Source organism: Haemorhous mexicanus, chromosome 29 (genome assembly GCF_027477595.1).
Source record: "Haemorhous mexicanus isolate bHaeMex1 chromosome 29, bHaeMex1.pri, whole genome shotgun sequence".
In the NCBI taxonomy this organism is placed as follows: domain Eukaryota; kingdom Metazoa; phylum Chordata; class Aves; order Passeriformes; family Fringillidae; genus Haemorhous; species Haemorhous mexicanus.
Window position 1 is genome coordinate 1,164,708 of NC_082369.1, and position 14,815 is coordinate 1,179,522.

The 14,815-nt window shown below is 43.7% G+C and overlaps 3 protein-coding genes across 4 annotated transcripts; 2 read left to right on the top strand and 1 right to left on the bottom strand.

Annotated features, from left to right (window-relative positions):
* Positions 1 to 20: 20 nt before the first annotated feature.
* CIB3 (calcium and integrin binding family member 3) lies at positions 21 to 4,184 on the bottom strand. Its single transcript, XM_059869861.1, has 6 exons — positions 3,076 to 4,184; positions 2,747 to 2,781; positions 1,851 to 1,962; positions 1,349 to 1,496; positions 978 to 1,173; positions 21 to 478 (listed from the first exon to the last, which is right to left on the bottom strand). The coding sequence occupies exons 1-6, from the start codon at positions 3,124 to 3,126 to the stop codon at positions 457 to 459; spliced, it is 564 nt and encodes a 187-aa protein (XP_059725844.1). The 5' UTR covers positions 3,127 to 4,184; the 3' UTR covers positions 21 to 456.
* Positions 4,185 to 4,192: 8 nt separating this feature from the next.
* FAM32A (family with sequence similarity 32 member A) lies at positions 4,193 to 5,806 on the top strand. The gene is made up of 4 exons (XM_059869862.1): positions 4,193 to 4,348; positions 4,471 to 4,609; positions 4,705 to 4,758; positions 4,913 to 5,806. The coding sequence occupies exons 1-4, from the start codon at positions 4,272 to 4,274 to the stop codon at positions 4,979 to 4,981; spliced, it is 339 nt and encodes a 112-aa protein (XP_059725845.1). The 5' UTR covers positions 4,193 to 4,271; the 3' UTR covers positions 4,982 to 5,806.
* A 296-nt stretch (positions 5,807 to 6,102) lies between these two features.
* AP1M1 (adaptor related protein complex 1 subunit mu 1) lies at positions 6,103 to 14,529 on the top strand. Of its 2 annotated transcripts, XM_059869855.1 has the most exons (12): positions 6,103 to 6,245; positions 6,731 to 6,887; positions 7,232 to 7,299; positions 7,672 to 7,802; positions 7,941 to 8,088; positions 8,468 to 8,594; positions 9,315 to 9,457; positions 10,155 to 10,226; positions 10,492 to 10,650; positions 11,265 to 11,390; positions 11,585 to 11,660; positions 12,425 to 14,529. In XM_059869855.1, the coding sequence occupies exons 1-12, from the start codon at positions 6,204 to 6,206 to the stop codon at positions 12,445 to 12,447; spliced, it is 1,272 nt and encodes a 423-aa protein (XP_059725838.1). In that variant the 5' UTR covers positions 6,103 to 6,203; the 3' UTR covers positions 12,448 to 14,529. The 2 variants fall into 2 exon arrangements, with proteins under 2 accessions (XP_059725838.1, XP_059725839.1); XM_059869856.1 differs by lacking the exons at positions 6,103 to 6,245; positions 6,731 to 6,887; positions 7,232 to 7,299 and adding an exon at positions 6,954 to 7,001.
* Positions 14,530 to 14,815: the final 286 nt, after the last annotated feature.

Consider the following 14,815-nt stretch of genomic DNA (forward strand, 5'->3'; position numbering starts at 1 on the left):
GTGGGAGAATACTTCAGGAATTGATTCATTGGACCATTTATTAAGACCATAAATAATCAGAGGAGTTACTTATGTGTTTGAAACGAAAGGGATTTTTTTACTGGTTAAGGCATTTTTGGGTGAATTTTTAGAGGTTATAGTTTGATACGAGTTTCTTTACTTCCTGGTGGTATCTGAACTTAAAAAAATACTTCCCTTCTGACTGTCCAGGCCAGGTTTGCTCTAGCTGAGGGTGGGGAGTAGACATTTTGCTAAATTACTGGGAAATCCTGATGAAGAGCTTAATGAATTGTTCCTTTTAAAGAGATAAATGAAAGACAGTTTTCTGAGTGCTTCAGTTACCAGAAGTTGTCCTCTTTTCCCCTCTCATCTTGTGCTCTCATGGCTGGTAATCTGAGGTGAAGTAATACTTGTTGAAAGTCCCAGAAGCACTCCCATCCCCGTGGTTGACTAGATTCAGATTCGAATATGAAAGGTGCTGTTAAAAAAAAAGAAGTCATGATCACTTATGCATCACTCTTTAAAGGATTTACTACAGTTAATTGCAGGACTCTGTGATAAACTGGAAACTTTATTTTTCAAAGCATTTGCAAAGACGGGGTACATTAAATAAATGCAAGATTTGAGTGCTGGTTTGTGTAAGATGTGCATCAGAAACCACATTAGCAAGATGTTAAGCATTGAGTGAGCAAATCTCATACATTTATCAAGGCAGCCTAAGTGCTAATACTAACTTCTTAAGTTACAAGGACCTTCTGTCATGTAAAAAGTACTTTGGAAGTTCAAAAGCAAGTCAAGAAGCCTCCAGGATTTTTCAAGCATCTATTTTTGCAGTGTTTGCAGTGGGCAACTCTACTAGAACCTGCCACAGAAGAGTGGTGATCTGCAAACGCTGAGGACATATAAACACACACTTCAGAGGCTTCTGACAAGGAAACTAAGAGAATTTTGTGCTAGAAATTAAAAGCAAATATTACCTGAGGAAATCTGGAGCTCGTACAATCATATGCTGAAAGTCTGCTAAGGACAGCTTGCCATCATTGTCCACATCAGCCTCGTAAATCACCTTTTCACACACAAGGCTGATTTCTTCTGGGGTCAGTTCATTTCGGGTTAATTTGTTAACAGTTTTCTCTAGGTCTGATTTGCATATGTAATCATCATTGTTGAAGTCTGACAAAGGAGACAAAGGATTTAAAAAACCAGCAGTTTTTAGAGGAGGGAGAACAAACATTTAAGTGCAGCTAAATGGTACCTAGAAGTCATTATGCTGACAAAGCAAGGATTTTGCAGCCCTACATGAAGCGGCAGGATTTCCCCACTTTCTTTTTATGCATGTCTCACTCACCATAAATTTTAAAAGCATAATAAGCTTTCAAGTCTCGGGGAGCCATTTCACTGAGCACAGAAAACATGTCCAAAAAATCATCCAAAGTCATGTTGCCGTCGCCATGCTCTGAGAACACCTCTGCTATCCGCTGGCGGAATGGATTGTCCTGGGAAACAGCACAGGAGCAAGGGAAGGTCATCCTTCCTATCCATTGATTTCAGTGCAGGTAAGGCAAGTGGAGCGAGATTATTTTTGTTGAAACACCTTTTTGGCAATTTCTCCCCTTTCTGCCTCTAAGTTCTTGCTAATGCTGTGTCAGAAGCAGACACAGCCACACCCTGTTCAACCTTTGTGCTGTTTCAGCGTGTTTTCTGGGCATTACTGGAAGCTTCCAGAAAGACTTTTTACTTTGATAGCCCAAATGTATTTCTATGGCAGCCTCCCAGCAATTAGTCCAGGATGAATTATTCAGAAAGGGTAGGAGAACCTGAAATGAGTCACTCGAGTCGTGTGTGGGTACCTTGAGCTCTGGCATGCTGCCGATGAGCTCGTAGGGGAGTGTCACGGCTGGTTTCTCCGAGTAGTCAAGGGGAACGAGCTGCGGGGCCAGGTCTCGGTACCTGTGGAACAGCCTGAGACAGAGAGAAAGACTTGTTGGCTCTTGAGACTTCTGAGCACAAGGTGGTTTGCTTTTCCACCTCATTTTTCACGCTTTGCACCCATTACCAGATGGAGATCGGTCACTAAGTAACAGTCAGTGTGGTTTTGTTGGAACACCCGTTATTAAAACAAGCTAGTGTAACCGGTGAAAAATACAAAGCTTCATTATAGAACTGTTGGGTGAAAAGGCTTACACAGGACATGCAGCCAAACCCTTACAAGAGGAAAACAAGTTCATGATTTCAGTGAGGACTCTCAGTCCCACCTGATCCCGCCTTTATCAGATCCTGCGGCCGGAGATTAAACAGGGAGTTCAACGAGGCCCGGGAAAAATGTGTCTTGGAGCAGCAGTGTAATAGTTTACAAGAAAACATGAAGAAAACTTGACACAATCATTAAAGTTTTCTTAAACCAGCAAAGTATTCCAGAGAATAACAGTACACTTTGAAGCACCCATCTGAAAACCCTGTGAGAGAACTGTGGATGTTGCTGCCACTAAGACGTAATTTATTACATTTATTTCTAATAAATAAAGAGGGACTAGTACATTAATACAAAATTTAGAATTCTGACTCAGTTTAGCATAGGGTTTGTAAATGAAAAAAAGCCAACAAAAATGCACAGATTGCCCCAAAGTATCACTTTATATTTGAGTAAATCCATGTAAATATTATTTTAAAATATGTTACCACATATGTAACCTGCCTTTACAGCGATCTCTTTGCTTTATTCACAACCTGCATACAGAAGACTCACCTCAGAATTTCTTTCCTTGTGAAAAATGTGCAGTCCTATGAAATAAGAAAAAGTATTATACAAAATGACAGTTTTTAGCATGCATTGGCCCAAAGTTTTCCCATGAAGTTATACTGTAGTATATGTGTAAGCATTAGAGATTTCTTTTTGGCATAAAATTAGGCACATCTTCCTTTTGATGTAAAAATCAAACTATGTTCCTAAAATCCTTGCTGCAATTCAGTACGTCTACTTATTGATTTTTCAAAAGACGTTGTTTTAAAAAACCCAACAATACCTTTGCCATTATTCAATGTCTTGCCCAAACAGCCATTTAGTTTGCTTTATACCTGATATGCATCCAGTTGCTCTTGAGTGAAAACGGTTTGCTTGTTGCCCATTTTGAGCTGGGAATACTGACTCTCGTCAGTTCTTTCCTCAAAGGCACCTTCACAGGTCGTCTGGGTATTCAGTTATTAAAAGCTGCAACAATGAGGCTCAGGTACAGCAGAGGATCAGGTAACCAACTTCTACAGGCTGCAAAGTATCATAATAGGAGCATTTCATCAAATCTTTAGTCTGGCTGCTCGAGGCTCTTATCCAGCAGCATTCACCCTTCTCCTGTGTGCACCACGAAGACTCGGGTTACAGGATTTAGCCAAATAAGTAATAGCTGCTCATTAGTGCCCTTCAGCTGCAGGTAGACCCAGTGGACCCTGCTTTTTCATGCCTTCAGATACGGGGAATTAACTGAAAAGTGTTAGTAGTGTTTTCCTTCTTTAAACTTTAACACCAAATGATGGAAATTTGATTGCCTCTCCTCCTTTCCTTCTCACGTTTTTTAGGGTCAGAATTATAAAGGTTGGGAAAGCCCTTTTAGGTCATTAATGCAGCACTGCCAAGGTCACCACTATACCATGTCCCCAAGTGCCACATCCACAAGTTTTTTGAACACTTCCAGGGATGGTGACTTCACCACTGTCCTAGACAGCCTGTGCCAGTATTTTCCTTGAATGCACACTGTTAAAAACATCCACATTTTGCAAGCCTCGCTTCGGTTCCCTTCACAGAGATAACTCCGGACTGGGCTCACTGCCGGATCCCCTCACGAAGGGGCCGGGCGGGGCTCGTTCCCGGTTCCCCTCACGGAGGGGCCGCTCCCCCTCACGGAGCTGCAAGGCGGCTCACGGCGGCCCCGGTTCCCCTCGCGGAGGTGCAAGGCGGCTCACGGCAGCCCCGGTTCCCCTCACGGAGCTGCAAGGCGGCTCACGGCGGCCCCGGTTCCCCTCGCGGAGGTGCAAGGCGGCTCACGGCAGCCCCGGTTCCCCTCACGGAGCTGCAAGGCGGCTCACGGCGGCCCCGGTTCCCCTCGCGGAGCTGCAAGGCGGCTCACGGCAGCCCCGGTTCCCCTCACGGAGCTGCAAGGCGGCTCACGGCGGCCCCGGTTCTCCTCACGGAGCGGCCGGACGGGGCTCGCGCGCGCTCCCGGCTCCGGCCGCGCCGTTGCGGCGGTGCCGGCAGGGGGCGCGGGCGCGGCCGTTCCGCCATGGCGGATTACGAGGCGGTGCAGCGTGGCCCGCTGCGGCTGAAGGGCAGCGGCGGGGCCCTGGGCGCCGGCAAGCGGTGAGGGGCGTCGGGGGAACCGGGGGAGAACGGGGGGCGGTGGGGAGGGGCCGGGAAAGAGGTGGGCGAGGAGGGGACACACAGCCCCGGGGCTGAGCGCTGACAAGGGGCGCTCCCCGCAGGAAGAAGAAGAAGGCGAAAGACAAGGCCCAGATCCTGGAGCAGATCGTAAGCAGCAAGAAGCAGGAGGAGGAGAAGAAGCGCGGGCTGGACAAGCGGACCCCGGCGCAGGTGGCCTACGAGAAGATGCAGGAGAAGCGGGTAAGGCTTTTAAAACCCCCCCCTGAGCCCCGGGGTGCGGCCGCTGAGGGGGCTGCGAGTGCCCGGAGTAACCGGCCCTTCTGTGTCTCCTACAGCAAATGGAGCGGATCCTAAAGAAAGCATCGAAAACCCACAAACAGCGAGTGGAGGTGAGCAAAACCGTCCCGAGTTCCTCAGGCCAGCGTGTTTATTGTTGGGCTGAAGGAGCCGTTCTGCCATGTCAAACGCTAGCCGGGACGCAGGGGAGGTTGTGGTTCAGCTTGGTGATGTCAGCACCCCTTTTCTTTCTCTTTCCCTCCCCAGGACTTCAACAGGCACTTGGATACTCTGACTGAGCATTACGACATTCCCAAAGTCAGCTGGACTAAATGACCGGGCTTCTTTTCACGGCTGTGGAGCTGGAGTTTTGTTTTGTTTGTATCAAGCAGGGTTGCCATGTAAATCTGTCTTTTCTCCATATTGTCGAATACATCTTCTGAGCTTTTATGACTTTATACTGTGTTGTTTTATAGACTTGTTTTTTAAAACCAAACCTGCAGCAATGTCTCCTCTGGCCTGAGGAGCTCTGGTTTACATCGATGCAGATGGCTGGTTTTTGTTAGTGTTTATAGCAAGATTAAGGCCAAAACTAATTGCTGGGAGCCAGATGGAAAACATTCCTTTATTTCTTTGGTTCTAACAGTAATCCCTTTTTGAGGTGAAGAGTCTGACAGGCTCACATTTAAGTTTCTCTTGTAAGTTATGTGAATTGTATAACTACTTTCTGTCAAGTTCTGTCATAGGCCACGTTGCAAAATGTGAAATATGTAAAATTGTTTTACAAAAAGATATTCTTTGACATTTGATCTTTGTATACTTTCAAGCCTAACCAGCAAGAAGGGAGGTTTAATCCATGGAATAGAGACCAGCCAACAAGCTCTGAGTGATGTCCAAGTTTTGATAGCTGATGTGCTGGATTTCTTGGATCCCACCGAGCATCCAGGCTTGTGCAACTCTGAAATAAATAATCAGTGTGTCCCTCTAGTATGTAATTACTGGCTTGCTGTGCACCGGGTACTGAATCCGGGTTTTGTGGAAAATAGTATTATTTCTATCTTGAGTATCAACAGTATCATTTCTATCTTGAGCTCTCTCAGAGGGGTGTGCTGCAAATTGTAAATTCGATGTAATTTATTAAAACGCTGCTTTCATCCCTTTTTTTGGTGCTGATACACTCATGAAATGGGGAGTGTGGAGTTTGATTCTTACACCTCTGAGGGATGACATGAGGATTTTACGATGTTCGAACTCCTAACGCGCCGCTAAAATCGGGATATCGTTCTTAACCCGAATGAGGTTCCGCCGCGGCCGCAGTTGAGCCCTGGTGCTCATCGTCTGTCCGGGGCCCGAGCTCAGCCTCTCGGCGCGCCTCGGGGCTGTGCCAGGCTACCGGGACAGTCCCGGGGGAAGGCACGCTGAGACTACTTAACGTCGCTGGTCGCTCGCCGTGTCCTTCCGCCGCACGGCGGATCTCGCTGCGCGCAGCGCGGGCGCGGCCCGTGACGTCACTTCCCGCGGAAGCGGAAGGCGGGCGGGACGCGGCCCGGCCGGGGCGATGTCGGCCAGCGCCGTCTATGTGCTGGACCTGAAGGGGAAGGTGAGGCCCGGCACGGAGCTGCGGTTCCGCTGCCGCTGGGAGGGCTGCGGGGGCCGCGGGGGTTCCGCTTCCCGGGCTGCCAGCCCCGGGTTAGCTGGGCGGGCACAGGGGAGTTGTGGCCTGTAGCCCCTCGCCGGTAGGGGTGTTGGGTGAGGCGGCATCCCGGGGTAATTCATCTCTGCCGGTGTTGTAGCTTCTTTGCCTCAGAGGAATTGCGTGTTTTCCTATCCTAAAATAGCTGTGAGAGTGTGAGCAGGAATAGGGGAAGGGTAGGTCTGGAAAATACTAGTACGTGACTTTGCACGTAAATGTTGGTATTCGCGTTCTAATCGGCCAAGTATTTCGGCATTGTGATTTGTACGGGTAAATGCAGAGAGGCTCGAGGGAAGCTGAATAATCTTAGAGGGGCCTTTCAAGCATTTGTGTGTCTTGCATGATAACGTCCTTATGGAAGAGAAAAAAGGATTTGGTTGCTTTCTTTATAGGTTCTGATCTGTCGGAATTATCGTGGAGATGTGGACATGTCAGAGGTGGAACATTTTATGCCAATCCTTATGGAAAAGGAAGAAGAGGGGACACTTTCTCCTATCCTAGCGCATGGGGGAGTTCGTTTCATGTGGATTAAACATAACAACCTGTATCGTATCCTTTGTGCTGCAGATGTGCTGACATGCCAAGGGCTGGTTTGGTTTTTTTAATGTCAAAGTGCAAGTTGGAGAATGGATGAAGTGGTATAAAGAGGCTATATTCAGTAAGGTTGGTTATATTAATTAAGGGGGTTTTGTGTCTTACAGAAAAAGTGTTTTCATTTTACTCTAATTAATGACTTCCTGAATGTTTTTCTTCCTATCTCCTTAGATCATACATGCTGTTAAGTAGTTAATGCATAATTCTTCTAAGCAACTCTATTTGCCTAAAGTTGGGTTTTTTAAAATGCACTTAGTAAACTTTTTTTAAAATGCACATTCCTGAACATCCTTTATCAGTTGTTGCAACTTCTAAGAAAAATGCTTGTGTATCACTGGTGTTTTCATTTTTATATAAAGTAGTTCAGGTGAGTATATTTCAAAAGTAACCTTTGTGTTTTGTCTAAATAGAAGTGCATAGAGCTTCCACCTTTTTTAAGAACTTCAATAATAGCATTTTTACCTTATATTTGATTATTGATCCTGTGTTTGGTTCATCTGTACCTGCTGAGAAAAATACTTTCTCCAGAATAAATATTTTTCATAATAGTTTCTTCTAGGAATCTCTGTATGTGTTTTAATTGTGGTGGTTTTCTGGGGCTGATCTGAGCAGAATGCTCTTTGGGAAGTATGGGGTTGGAACTTTACAAGATTTTAGATACAGGAATTCCTTCTGCATGTGCTGTGCTGCCTCAGTTAATGTCCTTCTTCTCCCTCTCCCTCCTCTCATTGCATTTCAGGTTTTTTCTGAATATTTCAAGGAGTTGGAAGAAGAGAGCATTAGGGATAATTTTGTTATTATTTATGAGTTGTTAGATGAGCTTATGGATTTTGGTTATCCACAAACCACTGATAGTAAAATTTTACAAGAGTAAGTATCCCTCAATGGTGACAAAGCCCTTGTAATGTTTTGAGCCTTTTTCCATAGGCAAACAAATGTTTCGGTGTGTTCTAATTATCAAAAATATTAATTTTCTTTTTTTTCCTTGCCAATTCTCTGGTTGTGAAGGTACATCACTCAGGAAGGCCACAAACTTGAAACTGGAGCCCCACGCCCGCCTGCCACTGTTACAAATGCTGTTTCATGGAGATCAGAAGGGATAAAATACAGGAAAAACGAGGTGTTCCTGGATGTCATAGAGTCAGTTAACCTTTTGGTGGGTACCTTGTAGTTTAACTTGTGTCTGAGAATTGTAGTAGGAGGTGTTAAATAGGGCTTTTTGTATGAAAACCTACAATAGAAAGTCTCACTGGGGATGGTGTGCTGTGACACTCAAAGCAATGTAATCATTAAGTTCCCCCAAGGAAATCCAGTACAAATAATGCTTTAATTGTGTGTATTGCTGATTTTTGGATATGTCCTTTGATACTCTGTCTGTGCTGCTTCACGTCCCTGATTTAATTCACTCTACTGGATTAATTCCTCATAAGAAACACATCCAAGAAAACTCAGGACACAGGGATAGGGTGGGAGTGTTTCTTGATATCACAGTGTACCCCATCAGAGATGTCTTACCTTCCTGTTCGTCTGTTCAGGTCAGTGCCAACGGGAACGTGCTACGGAGTGAGATAGTTGGATCCATTAAAATGAGAGTTTTCCTCTCAGGAATGCCAGAGCTGCGCCTTGGGCTGAATGACAAAGTTCTCTTTGATAACACAGGCCGTGAGTGTTGCACTGTCATCATAATCATCACAGATGCTATCTGGACTCTTGAGGTTTGGGATGGGTTGGTAGCATGGTGATCACAGAGTCATGAAGGTTGGAAAAGCCCTCTGAAATCATGAGGTCCAACTGCTGAGCAGCACCACCGTGTCCAGCACTAAGCCATGTCCCCAGGTGTCACAACCACAGGCCTTTTGAGCCCTTCCAGGGTGGTGACCCCACCAGTGCCCTGGGCAGCCTGTGCCAATGCATGGCCATCCTTTGGGTGAAGAAATTTTCCTAAAATATATCCTAAACCTCTAGTGGCACAATTTGAGGCCATTTCCTCTTGTCCTGTCCTGTGTTGCCTGGGAGCAGAGCCTGACCTCCCCCTGGCTCCATCCTCCTGTCAGGGAATCGTGGAGAGTGAGAAGGCTCCCCCTGAACCTACTTTTCTCTAGGCTGAGTCCCCCCAGCTCCCTCAGCTGCTCCTTGTGCTCCAGTCCCTTCCCCAGCTCCGTTTGCTTTTCTGGACACACTCCAGCCCCTCACTGTTGTCCTTGTTGTGGGGGATCAGAAACTGATGACAGGATTCGAGGTGCCTCAGCAGTGCCCAGCACTAGGGGACAGTCACTGCCCTGATCCTAGAAAGCTGGCTAAAAGGAAGAATGTCAGCAGGCAGCAGCTGTGCTGTGGTGAGACTGGGGCCATGGTTTGTGTGACCTGTGTGTTTTCTGCTAGGTGGGAAAAGTAAATCAGTAGAACTGGAAGATGTGAAGTTCCACCAGTGTGTTCGTCTCTCTCGCTTTGAAAACGACCGGACAATCTCCTTCATCCCACCTGATGGGGAGTTTGAGCTCATGTCCTACCGTCTCAATACCCACGTGAGTCTGGATCTCTGCTTTTTTAAAATGAGAGTGGTTTGGGTTGTAGCCACAATAGCTTTCCCTTCTTTTTTTATTTTTTTCTTTTTCTCTTGAAACCTGTGCAGCACATGGGTTTTTGAGTCAACTGTTAATAGCAAAACTTGGTGCTCACTCCTTCTGGAGGAAGAAGGAAGTTTAGACTTCACTTAGCAATAAATCTCTGTATTTTCAACTCCTGTTGAAACTGTTTTTGAAATACTGTGTTTTTAATCTAACTACATAATGTCAGTGTAACAATTAATTGTGCTTGTTAACAACAGTATTTATGTCACTTGGTTTTATTGGAGTATGCCAGCCGTGATAATAAAGAAAAATCAAAAAATTCAATCTAGAGAAGGTCTATAGCAAAGAAATAGTTCAGTCCCTAGTATGTAAAACTATCAAATATTTTCTGATGCAAGTGTTTGTTATTAGGGATTAATCTGAGACATACATTTTTAAGCCTATTATTCTTGTACATTTGCTCCTTGATATATCAGTGCTTGCTCATTGGTATAATTATTTCTTAAAAAAACCACAATTCTGTCATTTTTTAATACCCCAGGCTGCATTTTCTGTGTGATTCACATATTGAGTGTAGTTTTAAGGGAAAGCAACATTTTAGTGCCTCTGTCAGAGTAAAACTCAGAGCTGTGCTGTGTTTTTTCACCACCAGGTAAAGCCCCTGATCTGGATTGAGTCTGTGATTGAGAAACATTCCCACAGCCGCATCGAGTACATGATCAAGGTCAGACATCCTTCAAAAATTATGGCTAATTTTAGTCAAAGCTTGATGAGCAGTGTATGCATTTTTGTACAAGTATTCAGCGTTTCTGTGGGGCTTAGACACCTTTGAAAACTTCATTTGTCAGTTTTGATCTCAGTTCCAGTTCTGGTTCTCAGGATGCAGGTTGGTGTGGAGGGGAGCTGTGTGTCTCGCAGCTCTCTGAGCTCACCAGCATCATGCAAATACTTAGACCCTCCTTTTCTGCTTCACTGTTTTTCTTCTTTAGGCAAAGAGTCAATTTAAGCGTAGATCAACTGCCAACAATGTGGAGATTCACATCCCAGTTCCAAATGATGCAGACTCGCCAAAGTTTAAAACCACTGTTGGAAGTGTCAAATGGGTCCCAGAGAACAGTGAAATTGTCTGGTCCATTAAATCTTTTCCAGTAAGTGTTATTTTTTTACTCTTACCACCCAAGAGTGTAATAATTACTTAACACTGATACTTCATTCACATTTGGACTCTGCCTAAAGCAAATCCTGTTGGTATCAGACAAGTAGCAGTGGACTCTTCTTCTTTTTACATGGATGAAAGATTGGAACTTCCTAATAGATGTTGTTTATATTTGTTTCACTTGGATATTTTTTTCAGGACCCAGGCAAAGAGCAGATTTTTGAGTGATGTCTCTGGGTGATGTAATCCTTGGCCTGGCTTTAGCAGCAGCTGTTTGAGTTTTGTCAGGCTCTACTTCTTGGGTGGTTCCATGAGCATGAGCCCTGTCCACTGCTAATGGTGTGATAGTGCAGCTGTGTGTCACTATTTAATCTGAATTTTTGAGTATGAGGCTGGAAGAAAATGAATTATTCCTCAGGCTGGATCTGCATTTAAAAAAAAAAAGGGATTTTTAAATTAAAAATACGTGTCACTTTGAAGCCCTGGAGAAGAGCTGGAATGAATAGTGCAGTTCAGCAGTTTGTCGTTAAGAAAACTACTTGTATCATTGCAAGTTTGTTATTTTTTTTTTGTTTCAAAAAAAAAATAATTGTCCGTTTTGGATAGGGTGGAAAAGAATACCTGATGAGAGCTCACTTTGGACTTCCAAGTGTTGAAGCTGAAGACAAGGAAGGAAAACCTCCCATTAGTGTAAAGTTTGAGATTCCCTATTTCACCACTTCAGGAATCCAGGTCAGTGATTGAAAACAGAAATACTGATAAATTCACATGCTGAGCTCTAACACACAAGGTGTTTCTCATCTTGATAATTCCTGTTCAGTTTTATCCACAAGACAGATTTTTTACCCATAAAAGGGTCGGGTTTTTTCCTAAATGCTGCTTTGTCAGCATGGGAGACTTTATATCTTACAGATCTTTTTTTCCAGGTTCGTTACTTAAAGATAATTGAGAAGAGTGGCTACCAGGCTTTGCCCTGGGTGCGGTACATCACCCAGAATGGAGGTGAGAGGAAAGGAATACTTTGTTTCTCCAGAATACACCTACAAATTGAAGCTCCTGTTTTTGAGTATGGAACTATCTGGTTTAGATACACAGTAAATCAAACTACTGTTTCTTTTCTAGTCCCCTTTTTGGTGTAGAAATGCAAGACCCAGTGGTAATGCTGTTCAAGTGTTTTCTAATTGAGCTGGAATTTGGTGTATTTAAAAACAAACACGTCCTTAGCAGTGTGCTCACACATATAATTCTGCCACCTTTGAAATGTGTAAGACACTGTCTAGTACAAAATGCTAGATTTTTAGCAAGCAAAAATGGTGGGGTTTGGTTTTGTTGGGGTTTTTATTTTATAGAATTGTTGAATCCCAGACTGGTTTGGGTAGGAAGGGACCTTAAAGCTCGTCTTGTTCCACCCCTGCCATGGCAGGGACACCTCCCACTGTCCCAGGCTGCTCCCAGCCCTGTCCAGCCTGGCCTTGGGCACTGCCAGGGATGCAGGGGCAGCCCCAGCTGCTCTGGGCACCCTGTGCCAGGGCCTGCCCACCCTGCACAGGAAGAATTTATTCCTCAATCCCATCTAACCCTTCCCTCTTTCAGTTGAAAGCTATTCCCCCTCTCAGTGTTTTATTGATATTTGCATCTTCTTTTATTAATATATATTAATACAAGAAGGTATTTTATCACTTTATCCCAACTTGCTGCTCTGCTTTACTCCTTTGAATGAGACAAATTACAAAATTGGGTTTTTGTTGTTTTTTTCCCCGTTACAGACTACCAGCTGCGAACACAGTAAAACACCTCACAGGCACCACAGACAACAAACCTTCAGGCCTAGAATTCACCTGCAGAAGCTTCTGTGGTCCTGAGAGCTGTGAATGTTGTTGCCAAGGGTCTCATTTCTGCAATCTTGGATTGACAGAAGAAAGATTGGAAATTTATTGATTTCAATAATGTGTTTGAGCTTTTGAACCATTAGTATTGATTGTGTGAATATTTATTTCATTCTTAGACATGCTGATCTTGCTGCTAAATGCTAATTACATTAGGAGTAGCAGTTACATTGAGGAGCCAGGAATCCAGAATGAACCTTGGGAGTGTCTTGTCAATGCCTTGTCCGTTACAGTCGCAGAGTTTCTAGTATTTGTATTTTAGGATCCCTAAAGACATTGACAGCATTGTGCTACAAATTAGGGAGATGATTGTGCAATTAAATGACTGCTGAACACTTCGTTATATTTAGCCCAAGGATTTGTTTTTTGTTTTTTTTTTTTTTTCTGGGCATTTGGGTGCCTTAACTCATTCATAACTCTGTTAACTTAAAAAAAAAAATTGCAGAATGTGAGTTGAAATTATCTGAAGTCAAAAAATACCATTAGCTTCTTCTGCATGGTTTCAAAGGAATTAATCTGAAAGAACAGCTTCAAGTGAAAGGTTTGGAAACAAAAATAGGGGTTTGTTAAAGACTATGTTAGCTGAGAGCAGGAGTAAATGCCTGTGGGAGAGTCTCTGGAAGCAGGATTGCTGCCTCCAGTCAGTCGAAGTGCAGATGAAAGAGTTCCAACTTGTGACACCCCAGGGCCTGGAAACCCTCTGCCGACTGACCAGTATTTGCTTTTTCAAATTCCTGCTCATCAAACAAGTTCCCAATGGTCAGATGTAGGCACAAAGCCTTAGATTAGGTATTAAAAGACCAAAACACTTGTAGAGGTAATGTAATTTGGTAGGAAGATTGGGTGTTTATGATTATCTTTCCAGATAATAGTAATATACTCCAAGCTCTTCCTGGAAGTTACTGTCTAAGAAGAGGCCGACAAAAATACAGTTGCCATCTTTCTTCCAGCTTGCCTTTTGTGTTAATTTGGGGCAAATACTTCCCCTTTTCTGCTGTAGTTTGCTAGAATTGTTTAACTTCATTTGCCCTAAAGAGAGATGTTTTCTTTCTCCGTCTTTTCCGTTTGTAAACAGCTATTACTGTATCTTCCTGGCAGAATGAATAACAGTTTGCAATGTCATTCTTAAAGGTATTATTTTTTTTACATGCTGTTTCATTTTTTTTTTTCTCAGAAGCTACAATTGGCATGGGTGTACATAGTTATTTTGGGTTTTGGTGAGGTTTTTTTTTTTTTCAGGAAAATTGTGACGGTTATCAGTATTTTCTTTACACAACTTTTAGGCTGTTTTCACTTGAATTTAGTACTCCTGAGAGGTGCTAAACTTACACCATCAAAATCTAAATATCTGTGTCTGCAGATGTGATGTGATAATATACTGTGTGCAAAATTCCCCACTGGTGGGAGAGTCCAGGAGTGTCCACAAAGAGTGAGAAGGTATTTCAGTCACTGTCCTCACTGAATCCTTGTAGACTGTACGTAGATACACCTGTAAATTAGCCAAAAATCAACTCAACTCCCCCCAGGCTGCTGCTGCTGTGACATCACAGAAGATATGCCTCAGGAAATCTAATATCTGGTGGTGTTTGGCAACAACCACACACCCAGTTTTTGGCAACCCTGGGTGTGGACAGGTGTATTCTGACTCTGTTTGTCACCCAAAAAGCTTGATGTTGAAACAGAATCATCTTGTTCAAGATTTCAGTTCCACTACTCATTTTCATTTGAACAATTAACCTTATGACTGGACTAAAACTTTTTATATTAAAACTGTAACTGGTTGACAAATCACTTTCTGCTGACTTTTATTTTTCCAAGTGTTTGCTCTAATTATGCCTGTAAAATGTGACTCTCCATCTTTGTTTTCCTCTTGGAGTTTGGATCTTGTGGACCAGAACCATGTTTTGTTGCAGTTTAACTGTTTTGATGGCGGGGCATCAGCCATGCTTGTCCAGAAGGTAATAAAGGCAGAAAGTCCTCTTTGAGTCAGTTGTACTTTGCCTGATTCTTTGTCACTGTGATCTATACCAGGTGGTGGCCTCTGATCTCAGAGTATGCTCAGCCTGGATAAGTGGAGCAGAACTTTATAAAAGCAGAAAGTACTGATATTCCAGATTCATTTACTAAATTCTGAAAAAAATTTCACTTTTCTATTCTCAACAAAATCCACCCACACACCATAAAATTGGTACTCAGAAAGCAAAACTTCCCCCCCTCCCCGCTTTTCATCCACTCGTTGTCACACTGGGTGCCCAGGCAGAAAGACAAAGC